Source organism: Lygodium microphyllum, chromosome 4 (assembly GCF_053477565.2).
Source record: "Lygodium microphyllum isolate KBCC chromosome 4, Lygodium_microphyllum_v1.1.10, whole genome shotgun sequence".
NCBI classification, from domain to species: domain Eukaryota; kingdom Viridiplantae; phylum Streptophyta; class Polypodiopsida; order Schizaeales; family Lygodiaceae; genus Lygodium; species Lygodium microphyllum.
Genome location: NC_141138.1, coordinates 109,611,411 through 109,626,421, shown reverse-complemented (window position 1 = coordinate 109,626,421; position 15,011 = coordinate 109,611,411). Strand labels below are relative to the sequence as shown.

Here is a 15,011-nt window from a genome sequence, read left to right as displayed (position 1 = left end):
GGATGAAGCAAATATCAAGAAAAAAAAGGTTGATTTTTTAAATCTGACGGGTCAATGCCGTCAGCCGTGCGCTTTGACGCCCTCTGGACACGGTGCCTATTCGCCTATCCCTTGCGTTGAATCAACTGGATGCCCCCATCGCCCGTCGTGCAGATGTCGCGTCCGTCACCAGTTTGCAATTGCGCTCGTGAGCGCCTGCTGCAGTTCGTCACGCGCTGGTCATTCCTGTCGCCCGTCACGTAGTTGAGCAGCCATCGTGCCCACCATGCAGTTGTGTTTCATGCAGACGTCGCATCCTCTGGTCCACGCCTACCACGCTGTCGCCTGTCGTCGTGCTGCGACTGACCTATCGCTCCTCCTGCTGCAGTCGATTGTCATTGCCTGTTGCTCCAGTCGACTGCCTCTTGCCAGCTCTGATACCAGTTTGTAGGGCAAGGTTAGGTACGGAGATAGAGGTAGACAGACCTTACGCTCAGTGAGGGAGACAGAGAGTGCGAGTGAGCACAGGAGAGAGTGAGCATGTTTTTTGGTAGGATAACAAGAGTACCACTTTAGGTTTTAGATAGATATATGTATGAAAGTACAATGTGCTAAGGGTGTGTTCACATCCGTGCACATATAAAAGGCACGATGGCCCTTTATTCCCAACAACCTTTGGGAGTCCATCCGCGATTTCCACCCAGAACCTGGTGTGTGCCCTAACCTGCGTAGGGGCATAGACATTGAGGACTCCAAGGCACGAGTCCCCAATATCCAATCTGATTCATAGAACCCTCCCTGCCCCTATCGTCCCGTGGTCTTGTATATAGGCAGTGAGACTCTGGCCAATAGTGGTGCATATGCCTCCACTCTTGCCGTGGGCACCTACGGCGTGCTTCTAGTAAGTGTGCGAGCTGCTCGGGAGTACCTTCCCCACCCGCTGGGCCTGGGTGGGGGTGAGCTTGTACTCCAGTAGAAGTAAGATGTTGATTCGTCCAGCAAGGGCAAGCTACAACTCTTGCCGAACAATCAACTTCTTGGAACCATGTGCCCCACTATAGTGGAGACTATTCACATTCCAGGATGCAAGGTGTAAGCTCATGGGGAAACCTTTGATTGATCGAACAAGCATCTGTTTGGTGTGGAGGCTGCTGATGAGGAGGAAAAACTATGAGGTATGCAAGTACGCTTTGTGGCCAGTCTGGACGGTGAACTCCAGTCCCCCATGGCCCTTGGCCGGACCATAGGGGTGATAGATGCTCTAGGTGGTACTATCAATGCATCTATCAGCCATGCAGAGAGTCGTGACTTAGTACACTGGTAGAAATGGGCCGCTTGTGCTAGGGGCCACTCGATCACATCCCTCGGATCTCTCCATTGTGGAGGGGCTTTAAAGATAATGCTCAAGTGTGGGACCTCGGCACCAGTCCACTAGTTAATGTCCATCATGCAACTAGGCCACTGCTGTGCAAACAGTGCTAGTCCTTCTTTTCCCATCCACTGGGAGATGTGGTCCGCCACCTGACTCTTCAACTCCTCCTCTATTTGTGTAGTCGTCCAATCCCCTGAATGAGAGGATTGAAGAAAAAAGGTGTAGTTTGGTCCATTCGGTGGTACTAGTAGATGGACCTTGCCCCTCCTTGACTTACGAATCACAAAGATCCCCACCTCTAGAGGTATTGGAAACTCTCCGTGCTTCGCAACTCTTAGGTAGGACCATGGGCCGTTGCAGAAGAGCTCCTGTGGCAATAACTGTGCTTGTCTTGGGAAAGTGTGATGGGCGGTAGGGGTAGATGAGGTGGTGGCTGTGTGGGAGGGGGAAGACGGTTGGTGCGAGGAGGATGTAGGCGTGTGTGGCTCATCACCTCCTGTGGGAGGAGGGGGGGGGGGTGGGTCTGGGGGGGATCACCTGAATCGGGTGCAGATTAGGGGGGGTGATTGGTAGGGGTGGTGGTGGGGGGAAAGAGGATCGAGGGATGGTGGGATGGACGGAGGTGCGTGGCTGGTGTGGAGGGGGGACTAGTGGCCCTAGAAAGGGGGGGTTGTGGGCGAGTGTCAGTGGGCCGCATGGGATGTGGGGTGGGGGGGTGGGTATGGGGGTTGTGGAATCTCAGGTGAGATAGTCTATGGCACGGGTGGTGGATGTTGTTGGGAATAAAGGGCCATCGTGCCTTTTATATGTGCACGGGTGTGAATACACCCTTAGCACATTGTACTTTCACATATATATCTATCTAAAAACCTAAAGTGGTACACTCGTCATTGTACCAAAAATGTGCTCACACTCTACATTGCTTGCTCTTGCTCTCTCTATCTGTCTCTCATTGCATGTAGGATAGTCTGCCTCGATTATTGTGCTCTATCGGCCTCTACAAATTGGTATGAGAGCTTCGGCTAAGGTGTTCGCTCTCCTCAAAGTCCGTGCTGGACATCTCTAGTGTTTTGCTCGTGTGAAATCTTCAGGCCGCCATTGATTTTAGGCACGTGTGTGTGCTGCACTGTCAGTCGACAGTCTGCAAACCCAAAGTCTGCACAGGCGACCAAGTCTGAGACCATGTTGTAGACCAGTGTCGACAAGGCAGCTAGGCGGCTGATGATCGTGATTGGCCGACTGCAGGTCGACGTTTTCATCAGGTCACGGGCGTGACAATTATGTGACTGGTGACGGGCCACAGCTGCGTGACAGGTGACGGGCACGACAACTGCGTGACTAGTGACGGGCGATAGGTGCGTGACAGGCGAACAGGCTGTGTTAGCATCACGGCGCACGACTGACGGGCCAACAGACCCGTCATAAATTTTTTTTTTCTTCAAAATCCTTTGAAATTCCCCCCCACTAACCAAGGTGTTTGCGCACGCACGCACAGTGTGCAAATCTGTGTAGATTTAGGCCCAGAAATTTAGGGCTTTTCCTAGATTTGGGAAATTTGATGCAGGACAAGCAAATCTGTTTCGGAATTTGCTGGAATTTGTGACACTCTGTCCCTGAGATTTGAGGCTTTTCATGTACGTGCACAAATTGGGCTGAAAGTAACCCAATTTCTTGACATTGAGGCACATTGGATCCCGTGCAATTTGGGGCTTTTGTAGTTTGGGCAAAATTTGTGCAGCATTTGGTCATTTTATGTACATGCAGGTTGAATTCCGCGCAATTTCGACATCAACACTTGGTAAAATTTGGGGGTTTTGCTGAAATTGCTTTAGTTTGGCAAAATTGGACAGTCCTATGCATGATAGAGGAAATGCAGATGTGTGTTTGACGCTTTGAGCACAAAATTTTGGGGCTTTTGACCGTTCGTGTCAAATTTTATGCCCGTGGGTACATGTACAACAGAAATTGCAGCTGAAATTTTGGGATTTCTCATGTAATGTGATGCACATGCCCTTGGAACAGCTGTCATCAAACAATTGGATAATGCTGTAGCACTTGGTTTGGTGCTTCTGAAAACTGAATTACAGATCTGAAATCTGTACTTCTGCACGGTCATTTATTTTTGATTGGTACTTGTTTGTACCTTGGTCACTCGGGTGACAGTTTGGGCCTGCATTTACTGGTTTTTTGGTCACATTTGGGCTGAAAATCATGGCTGGCAACAATGACAGCAGTAATTTGATGCACATAAAGAAGCTTGAAGGTGCACATAATTTTGCAGTGTGGCAAAAACAATGCTACAATATCCTATTACAAAAGAAGCAAGCAAAGCCGATCAAAACCAAAGGGGTGAAGCCTATGGACATGGATCAGGACGATTGGGATGAGTTGAACGAGCTTGCATGCTCAACCATAGAGCTATCGATTTCTGATGCCTTGCTCTTCAACATTGAAGATTTTGATTCTGCATATGCTATATGGACTAGACTGGAAGAACTGTATACACAGAAGATTGCTGTAAATAAAGTGTATTGGCTGAAAAAGCTTATGGATTTGCGTATGAAAGAAAGTATAGCAATGTCTACTCACTTGAGTGAGTTTAACTCCATTTTCAGCAAGCTGGTTACCTTGAAGTTCATGATTGATGAGGAATTTAAGGCTACTTTCTTGCTTTGCACTCCACCAAAGAGTTGGGATACATTCAGGACTGCTATGAGCAATTCTAATGTGATCCTTTTGTATGCTGATGTAGAGAGTGCTCTACTTATGGAAGAGATGAATCGGTAGAACAATGCATCTAGTAAGTCTTCTAGTGCTTTGCATACTAGGGGCAGATCACAACAAAAGGGCAAATATGATGGCAAGGGACGCAGTAAATCTCGTGGCAAAGATGTTGAATGCCATCATTGTGGCAAGAAGGGTCACTTTAAATGTGACTACTACAAATGGAAGAAAGAGAAAGGAAAAGGCAAGAAGACAGATGATAGCAAGGAAGACAAGGACAGTTAGCCTAAGAAGAGCAGTGTAAAAATCGAAGAGGTGAATGTAGTGACTCATGATAGCGACAACGGGAGTGATGTACTCTTTGTCTCTTCACACTTTGGTACACATGCTGTACTTGCAGATACAGATGATGACATGGATACCTGGATTCTTGATTCAGGTGATTCCTTTCATGTCACCTCTTATCGTAAGTGGTTTTCCACCTATACAAGGGGTCGACATGGTATTGTCCATCTTGGGGACAACTATGCATGTGAGATTGCAGGTATTGGCAGTGTGCAGTTACAGTTTCAGCATGGCTCTGTCTTTACACTTCTGCATGTACGGCATGTATCTTAGCTCAAGAAGAGCTTGATTAGCACAGGGCAGCTAGATGATGATGGTTTTCATACCATCTTTGGTGATGGAAAATGGAAGATCTATAAGGGATCTAGGGTTATTGCCAGAGGTTGCAAGAGTGATACTTTGTATCCACTTCATGTATCTAGTGTGCGTGACCATGTTGTTGCCGTGACCGACTAGCCAAGCGTTTCTTTGTGGCATGGCTGGTTGGGACACATGAGTCAAACATGAATGAAAGTGCTTTCTCGTTTGGGTTACTTGCCTTGTCTTCGTTATGCTGATTTTGAGCAGTGTGATCATTGCATTTATGGCAAACATGTACAAACGTCACATAACAAGTCTCTTTCTTTGAAATCTTCTCCTCTAGAGTTAGTACATTCGGATGTATGTCAAATGCCAGGATTATCTTTAGGGGGAAATAAATATTTTGTCACCTTTGTCGATGATGCTACACGGAAAGTATGGGTTTACCCTATTCGTAGCAAGGATGAAGTGCTTGATAATTCTTGGCATTGGCTGAAAATCAGACAGATAAGACACTTAAGTGTCTTCGCTCTGACAATTGTGGGAAATATATATCCAAGGCCTTTTAGGCATTTTGTGACAGTAAAGGGATAAAGAGAGAGCTCATTGCCCCTCATAATCCACCCCAAAATGGAGTTGCAGAGCGTATAAATCGGACCATACAAGATGAGGTCCGTACGATGCTGTCTCATGTTGTATTACCCTATGGTTTTTGGGCAGAGGCTGTTATGACAGCCGTTCACTTGATTAATCGGTCACCAAATAGGTCTTTGGAGGGGAGGGGAGTTTCCCAAGAAGTGTGGTTGGGCAAGCTACCTTCATATGCTAATTTGAAAGTGTTTGGCTGTGAGGCTTTTGTGCACATTCGTAAAGAAAAACATAGCAAACTTGAGCCAAAGTCCTATAAATGCATTTTCCTAGGATATGGTGATGAGGGTGAAATGGGGTATAAATTGTAGGATCCCGAGAAAAGAAAAGTAGTACGCAGCAATGATGTTATCTTCCGGGAAGATCGCATGCACAAACAACCCGAAAAGACTGAGGAGGTTCTTAGGATTGTATTCTGGGAAGAAATACCTTTTGGACAGCAAATTGTGCCCACTGTACAGCAACAAATACCTGCTGTAAATGAACCTGTAAATGCAGGAAATGATTCTGGAAATGATCAGCTAGCTTTTGCCCATGAAAATGAGCCATTACATGTGCAGAAACAGCCAGGCACAGCCAGGACAGCAAGCACTTGGGACTTGGTTTCAGTTGCCTAAAGGGTAGAAAATCCTTCCACACAAATGGGTTTACAAGATGAAGGTCACTTTTGGTTGCTCACCAAAGTAGAAAGCAAGATTGGTTGCAAAAGGGTACAAGCAAGAGCATGGAATCGACTTTGATGAGATTTTCTCTCCTGTAGTTAAGATGACTACATTGAGAACCATTTTGGGCTTAGTTGCAGTTGAGGATATGGAGCTCATACAGATGGATGTAAAGATTGCGTTTTTACATGGTGATCTGTATGAAGGCATATATATGTAGCAACCTGAAGGGTTTGTTGAACAAGGGAATGAAAAAATGGTATGTAAACTCAAAAGGAGTTTGTATGGGCTGAAACAAGCACCAAGAGAATGGTATCATAAGTTTGATACATTCATGCAGTCCCAAGGCTTTCATAGAAGTCAAGTGGATCACTGCTTGTACACCAAGAAGGCAGCAGATGGCAGACTGATTATCTTGGTTTTGTATGTTGATGACATGGTGATTACTGGCAGGGATACTCATGCCTTGGATTCATTGAAGCAAAGTCTTCATAGCAGCTTTAACATGAAGGATCTTGGTGATGCAAATCACATTCTTGGCATGCGAATACTTGGAGATAGATCGAAAGGCTTACTCTATCTCAGTAGGAGTATATCTCCAAAGTTTTGCAGCGTTTCAATATGGAGTGGGGGAAAACAATTGGGGTTTCATTGCCTCCATATGTGAAACTTAGTGTAGAGGACAGCCCTACATCTTATGATGAGAAGGCTGAAATGGCTAAGATACCATATGCTTCAGCTGTTGTTGGCAGTTTGATGTACGCTATGGTTGCTACATGTCCTGACATTGCCTTTGTAGTGGGAGTGGTTAGTACATACATGGCAATCCCTGGCAAGAAGCATTGGGATGCAGTGAAATGTATTATGAGATACCTCAAAGGTACAAAGGAGTTGTGCATATGCTTTGGAAAGTAGAAGGCATCTGTTGTTGGCTTTACGGATGCAAACTATGCTGGTCATGCGGACTGCAGGAAGTCCACTTCTGGGTATGTGTTTACTTTCAGAGGAGGAGCAGTCTCTTGGATCTCCATGCTACAAAAGTGTGTTGCATTGTCTACTACAGAGGTATAGTATGTGGCTGCCACTAAGGCATGCAAGAGGCTTTATGGCTTTCACGTCTGGTGGGAGAGCTTGGCATCATAGAGTTACTTGTTCTCCATTGTGATAGTCAGAGTGCTCTCATGCTAGCGCGGTATCTTGTCTTTCATGCAAAGACAAAGCACATACAGGTGAAGTACCACTTTATTAGAGATGCACTTCATAGCAAGAGCATTGAGCTTGTCAAAGTGCATATAGATGATAATCTTGCAGACCTTCTCACGAAGGGTCTTTCAACAGAGCGGTTTGCTCATTGCCGATAGATGATGGGAGTTGGATAGATATATTTATTTCAGCTTTGTACATACCTAGACTTAGTTGATTCTTTTCTCCTCTTAAGGCACATTGCCTTTAGGTGGGAGGTTGTTGGAAATAAAGGACCATCGTGCGTTTGATATGTGTACGGGTGTGAACACACCCTTAGCACATTGTACTTTCATATATATATATATCTATCTAAAAACCAGTGGTACACTCGTCATTGTACCAAAAACGTGCTCACACTCTACATTGCTTGCTCTCGCTCTCTCTATCTCTCTCTCTCATTGTATAGGACAGTCTGCCTCGATTGTCGTGCTATATCAGCCTCTACAGATTTGGGGGGCTGTGGTCCTGCCGGGTGGGGCGGACAGGGGCAGCTATGGAGTGCTTTGGCGAGGGGGCATCACTCGCCCATCTGCTCCTTGCTACCGAGGCTGGGTCTGAGGAGCTAGCTGCGTCCCTCCTTGCCGTCTCTCTCTTTGTTGTGTCTGGACCCATGTGAAGTTGTCGGCGTTGACCTGTTGCGGGCTTGTCGGCGGAGCCGTCTTGGCTACGAAACGCGTACAAACTGCTACCTGATGCCCAAAGTCGTGGCAATGCAGGCATTGCCCTGGTTATCGAGTCACAATGACTTGCTACCTAAAGGAGTGACCTCGTGCCTCAATCTCCAAGAACTTTGGTATCCTCTTTTTGTCTTTCACGGCCGCTCATACCCTTGGGACTCCTACAGCTGTCACTATATCCGCGAAGGAGGCAGGAAGAACTGTGCCAAAAAGCTGTCCAAAGTCCTCCACTAACTGGCAGTACTCTACTGCCAGCCTGAGGAAAAGTAAGGTGACTGGATGTCTGAGAAATTTGTTATGGAGCACAAATGTCTCCAGTGTGAAGCTGCTATACAAGGGAATCATGTAAATGAACCCCTTCGTGGAGGCATAGGGTGCGCTCTCCACTAGCTCACGAGTTGCATCCGTAGAGGTGAGTCGAACCATGAAGATCCCTTGGCCCATGAGGACTGCCTCCGCAATCTGTGCTATGTCAATGCGCAGCATGGAGGGGAGCCAGTCTTGCAGTTGGGCCCTCGATAGGGAGTGTCCAACGACCTGACCAAAGATCGCAATTTCTTTCAACTCTAGGTTTGTGGCACGGACGGCTAAGAGTTGTTCCTCAGAGAGGATGATGCGCAAGGTGTTTGCTTGGGGGCACTCGTAGAATGCGCCGGCGTTTGAACAAAGGTTTCCATTGTGTTTCCCTGTTGAGAACCTACCTATCATGCTGCAATGCTACCGGAGGGGGGGGGGGGGGGGGGGGGGAGTTGCTATAGGGGGAGGGAGCAACTGAGAGGGGGGGGGGGTTTTGCTGTTTTAAAAAAAAAAAGGTGGAGGCAACGGGCGGGGGGGACGGCGGGTACAAGCGGGGATGATGGCCAGGGGGCGGGGGTGCGCACTGGTGGGGGATGATGGCCAGGGGGTGGGGGCACAGGCAGATGCGGATTAGGTGGCGGGGGTGGAGGTCATAGGCGGGATAATGGCCAGGGGGGAGGGTGACAGGCAGGGCGGGGCGGGACGATGGGTAGGGCAGGTGATGGGCGGGGCGATGGGCCACAGGTGGGGAAGGGGGGGGGGGGACCAGCGAAGGTGACGAGCAGGGCGGAGGCGGGCGTGAGGGAGTAGTCGGGAGGCGGGGTTAGTAGGGGACGCGACAGCAGGGAGTTGGAATTTAGATTGACATTAATGCATTGAGATTCATAAGGCAGGAGGTCAAGGCTTCATGGTACTACTGAATCGTAAGTTCTAGTTGTGGCACCAAATGATCCCAATAGTCCATACTCAGGTTCACTGCATATCAGACTCGATAAGTGTGATCATTAGGTGCCATGTGGAGCGGAAGTCTTTACACCAAACAAGAAGAATAAAAACTGAGTAGAGCCATTGTTTAAAAAAACTATAGCAGGTTGATTGCTAATCAAAGCAGTAACCTTAAGAAGGTCTTGTGGGTCCATAGGCTTGTGCTTTTTCGTTGTGTTCCAAAGTTGCAATCATGGTAATTTTTGGTTTTCAAAACAATGAGTGATACCACAAGCAAGTGTGCTTGTTAATTGACAACCTTGGCATCTGCTTGCATTAACAAAGCGATTCTTTGCTGAAAACTTAAGAAATTTACCTGAAATTTTCACATTGTTTATTGAAGCTTTGAAGTTCATAATCTTTGGCTTCTTATTCAGCAGACCCTCTATCTCCATGGTGTTTGATGACATGCAAAACAAAAATTATTGGTATGATTGTTGCTATGAGTTGTTTTGCACTTTCAACCTTTTTACTTTGTGAATCAAAAGTGGATTGATTAGGAGTTGCTTTTGTGAGCGCTTTCTTTGGCTTTGAACTCATGGAGACCTTGATGGGAATCATGCGTTGATTGGCTGCCTTTGGTCGCTGCCAAAGTATTTCTAGAGTTTTTGGCATACTTATAGACATTTTGTAAGGAGTGGAGAGGATTGTACAGCACCTCATTTTGGTACATTAGTAGCAACCCGAAGAGGTAACGCATAGAGAGGAGTGCTTGTGGACAAGGCCTTTGTCTTATGAAGAAGGTCCTTGAACTCTTGTGAGTATGCATCCAATGACTTCTTGGCTATGTCATGGTGAAACGAGTTGTGGCAGTTCTCAGTCAGATCATTAGTAATGAGATATTTCCAAAAAAATAGGTTGAAACTTAGGCCATAATTTGGGCTTGGGGCATAACCTTGCCCACCAAGTGTATGCCTTCCCTTGGAACATGATTTATATTTTCCCAATGTGTCTTGCATCATTAGATTGATACAAATCAAAATAGGTTGTTGCCTAGGCCAATGATGATTTGATGCTAGTCTTGTCACATTCCTTCTTCTACCTTAGATCCAATGTGTGCATAGTGCACAACACGAGCAATATCCACAACATATAAACCACAAGGGAATGTACATCATACTCACCTCTGAGCCTTGGAGTCCAACAAGCTCACGCACGATCCTGGGACCAGCAGCATACAATGGCACACTCCTATCACAAGAGCTAGCACCCCATACTACAAACCCACACCATCCCACTGTATGGGCCTAGAGTCCAAGCATAGTGATTACACAATGAATGTGCAAAAATGTGCCTTGAATCCTCTATACCGAACTCATGTGCCCTAATCTTAAAGTGCCATTAATGCATTTCTGCAAGTCACTTATGATCCAAGGTTGTGATTAATGCTGTGGGTGCTCATACTAGATATCCATGGATGTAACAAGAGCCTAGCCATGAGTGTGTCACTTGGGGTGTTTTCTGCTGGCAATAAGTCAATTATGGATGTCACTAGGTTACCAAGTAGAGTTGCATGACATGATCTTCATCATCAAGGCTAGCTGACATGCAATTGTGGGCCTGGAGGCTCTGCATAGATGATAGGTGCTGGAGCCTATTGCATCACGATCAAAGGTGTGGAAGATTATCGGTAGTCTCAGAAGGTTGCACATTTGAGAGTCATGCTGGCAGTTGATCTTTAGCAGTGAAAGCCGTTCAGTATATTCCACCTTGGCAAAGCTCCGTATCCATCATTCAGTCCTTAGAGGCTACTGGGAGCAGCTTCAAGGGGACTTTTTACTTCAACGTAAGCTTAGGCAGCTATTCCTTCTCTTCATGCTTGGAGTTGCTGTAGCCTGTTTTTCACCAGGCAGGATGACAAACCTGGGTGCTGTTTCATTCCTTTGCCATGGCTTCTTGCTCCCATCCCACCTAGACTTACATGGGAGGCCTTGTTGCTCTCTGCTTCAAGTAGACTGTTGAGCACTTTTACTTCAAGTAAATGGTAATATTTTGCGGAAGATATGAATGAAGTGTTAAAAATGTTACAAACCAACACCAGAAAGGCTTAGGATAGAGATAGAGCCTATGGTGACCCATGTCGAAGGCCTCTTGTTTTTGAGGAAGGAGAGCAAGTTTATCGTAGGGTGCCTGAGCAATCTGAAACCATGAAAACAAGACAATGTCCAAATTATCACCTATATTGTGTCCATTGACAAGACTTATGATGTAGAAGGATTGAACATGTACATATGTGAGACATACATGTGAACAGAAGCTAAGGCCAATCAAGTTACAAGCTCAGGCCACTTAATGTGTGTGGATAGGGGCCAAAGCCAAGTAAGTTGATGATGTGGCAGACATGCATTAACTTACTTGAGGATTATCAAGTAAATCATGAAAGTGTTGTGTCAAGGTGGGGTGTAGAATAAGACAATTTGATCTCATGTTTTCACTCTTTTCTCCGAGGATGTATCATTGTTTGGGTTTTTTTTGAGTTGCTCATGGTTTTAATAGGAGTTGGTTTAGTAGCCAAACTATACCACTTTTGCTGCTGGTTTATTCTTTGTTCATTGTTTTGTATGTTAATGATTTGATCATTATTGGCTCTCATACAGCCAAGATGGCTGCCATATGCAACAGTACTAAGTTCTGACTACTTTTCAGGTGATTAATTTAGATCCTTTCCACTTTTCTGGGCATGGATATTATTTATCAATGCACATGGTGTCTTTTTATCACATAAGAATTATTGTTTGGATTATCCTCCTGGCATGTCTAATTGCAAGTCCTTGTCTACTCCCATGGATCTCAATAGCATGTTATGCGGTGATGATGGTTCTGAGTTAGTGGATATTAGTCTGTATATGGGTAATCACAAGGTCAACTTCAGATGACACATACTTCTGAGGTTATGGCTGTACTTGACTTGGGATTGGCATAACTAGAAGAGCAGGGAATGTGACAGTTCGCTATATTCCTGTCTCTTTCTTCTCTGTTCTTCCTCTTGTTCTCTTCTACTTCTGCTGATTTCTTCCTTCTCCTTTACTGCCACTAATTTCTTCTATCAGGACATGTGAGCTAATGGATCCATGAATAGGCCTAATGTCATTGTGAAAACGTTTTTGAGAAGGAAAGGTGTTTGCATCATTCTGGATTCTTTTGTGCTGAGAGACCTTACCATATTCGCAGTCGTCTATGCAGATGCACTGCCCTGATAGCTTTACAGGGTGGCTCTCAGATGGACTTGGAGTACAGTTACTGTTTCCTATCAACAAATCCATTATCTTGTATTTATGCATCACAGCATGTGATTTGGGCAGAAGTAACTTTGGGTGGTATCTTGTCCATGCACAATTTTTGAGAGAATCCTTTCAGTGTTTCCTCTCAACAAGACCCATTATCTTGTATTCATTATCCTGGCATGTGGTTTGGGCAGAAGTAACTTTGCTAGTGCCATGTCCATGCATGATGCTTTGATGGCACCCCTTATTGTCAGAACATGAATGGAAGCAATGGGGAGATATCTCCAGACATGAGACATAGAAAATTTAAGCAAGGAACAAAACATTACAGATAGGAAGAACTGAAATGCCAGCAGACAGCCCTTAAGCGTGGTGCATGACCAGCTAGAGAGAAGGAATAGGCCTATCATGTGGTGCCAGGGTCCACAGGAATTGCTATCTTTTATTTTTCTGATGCATGATTTCAGCTTGGCATGATGGGCCAGTTCCCTTTGTGAGACTTGAGGATGAAGTCTTGAGCAGGTCAGCAGTCCAGACTTCAGGGTCTGTGCTTGGTCAAGATGAAGCTGCTAGATGTGGGACTTGCAGATGGAAGATATATGCTCATGAGGGTACTTTGAAGATATTTAAGGCATTCTAAGGTGGCCATGCAGATGTGGGACTTGCAGATGACAGATATATGCTCATGAGGGGACTTTGAAAATCTTTGAGGCATTCTAAGGTGGCCATGCAGATTTCTAATGATGTTTTAGATGCCCTTATTGAATGACTCAAATCCAGTAATGTTTGGGCATCTTCCTTTTCCTTGCCAGCTTGGCAGCCATCTGCTGGATTAGATATGTGCCTCCAGACAATAAGCAACATCTTGGATGCCATATAGGCATCGCTGAACAATGGGGCCCCTTCAATACCTCTATCCATCAGTCAAAAGGTCTTGTACTAGAGTACCATGTAGCTTACTTGCAAGCTCAGTGCTTATCATAAGCCATTTCTTTTTTGCTGTTATGTGGTACATCACATCATATTATACCTTTGCACACTTTTTTTTACATTGTTCTGGCTGTCTCGCGAAAGCCGAACTGAAGCTAATTCATGCTTGTGTTGTCATGGTTACTTGGCCTTTGTTGGAAGTTTTCATCTTTGTTGCCATACTTTAAAGTGAGGGTGTCAAAGAGAGGGAATAGTGGGAAAGATGAGAGGGAGGGAGTAGCGAGAAAGAGTGATAGAGAGAATGTAGTAAGCAAGAGAATGTAATAGAGGCGTAGTTTGATGTTTCCTGCCACTTTGCAACTACATTTTATTAACTTGGGAGGAAGGTTTTGGTGGGCTGTAAATATGTGATAACTGAGTCATAAGAAAGGATCTTTTAATAAGTTCCAGAATGCTTGACAGGGTTGAAGTGCATTTCTTCATAGATACTTGTGAAAAAGGGGAGCCATACAATGATGCTCTCTGTAAATTCAAATTATTTCACATATTTTGCATGCAGGAAACATCCTAAATTTCAATGTAGGAGCAGCCGTTGATTTGAATGTTCCTCGCAGCTTCTGGACACGATTAGCTGGCAAGTATGGGAACATTTTTTATTGGCAAGAGAAGGTATGTTTGAGAGCCAGAGGTGCTCACTAACAAGTAATATATGTTACCATTTTCTGCTATGACTGCCGTGTCTGTCTATGTGTCACCTTTGCTCTGTGTCTCTAGAGAGAGTGATTCGCATTTCAACAGATTGGATTGTTATCTTTGTTTGCATCCCCTGAGGTCTTGTTTCCTTTGTATAACATCAGGGTGAAGATGCATCTATAGAGGCAGCTGTGTCTGCAATTGGCACTTGCTTGAGGGAGCCCCCAGGTCCTCGTGCTTGCTCAAATATTGAGTGAACCCCTCTTAACTGAGGTCCAAATGGTTGCATGGTAACCTTGTTGGGTCCTTGGTCTCCTAGTCAAGTTGTATTCAGCTGTATATACTTTTTGTAGTTGGGAGGCCTTCTTGGAGTTCGTAAAATTTCCTTGCAATTGCCATTAAGTGCTCCTTGTAACCAAAAAATAACAGAAAGCCCAAGAGTTTTGTATAGTTATTATTGCTTTATAGCAAAAGGAAAGAATGTACAAGTCAAGGTGAGTGTCTTTACAAGATGTTAAGAAACCAATGCAAGACTGTAAGAATAGGAGAATGATTGTAAATGGACTGATTAGGTAGTGTGCAAAGCTATAGTGATGTAGTAAGTGACATGACCTGTGTGTTTGCTGATCTTGAAGAGTGAAACATCTAAGGTAGGTATTCTCTAAAGCAATGGTATCTTAAGACTTTAACCAAGAGATTTAAGTATACTAGAGCTAAGAACTTACAAAGCTTTTAGAATTCTCAAAATATATATGACAGACTAGACCTTTTATTGTAATCCTCATCTTAAAGTAGCCTCTCTTACAAAATCCCAAAACTTAAAACCTCTGGTTTATAACTGAATCACAAAAGACAATCCATGGCACACAAGGAGAATCCAATACAGTTTTATTATGAAGTCCATAATAGAATTGAATTACAATGACCAGGG

At 44.9% G+C, this 15,011-nt stretch overlaps 1 protein-coding gene across 3 annotated transcripts in view; it reads left to right on the top strand.

The window, feature by feature from the left end:
• LOC148037466 (thylakoid lumenal 15.0 kDa protein 2, chloroplastic-like) overlaps window positions 1–14,743 on the top strand; it is an 85,175-nt gene extending 70,432 nt beyond the window's left edge. For 2 of the 3 annotated variants that reach the window (XM_087677306.1, XM_087677305.1), the window contains exons 7-8: window positions 13,947–14,056; window positions 14,245–14,743. In XM_087677306.1, coding sequence (XP_087533432.1) covers window positions 13,947–14,056; window positions 14,245–14,337 — 203 coding nt within the window. In that variant the 3' untranslated portion in view covers window positions 14,338–14,743. The remainder of the gene's footprint in view (window positions 1–13,946; window positions 14,057–14,244) is intronic. The other variant, XM_087677304.1, reaches the window with a different exon arrangement.
• The last annotated feature ends 268 nt before the right edge of the window (window positions 14,744–15,011 follow it).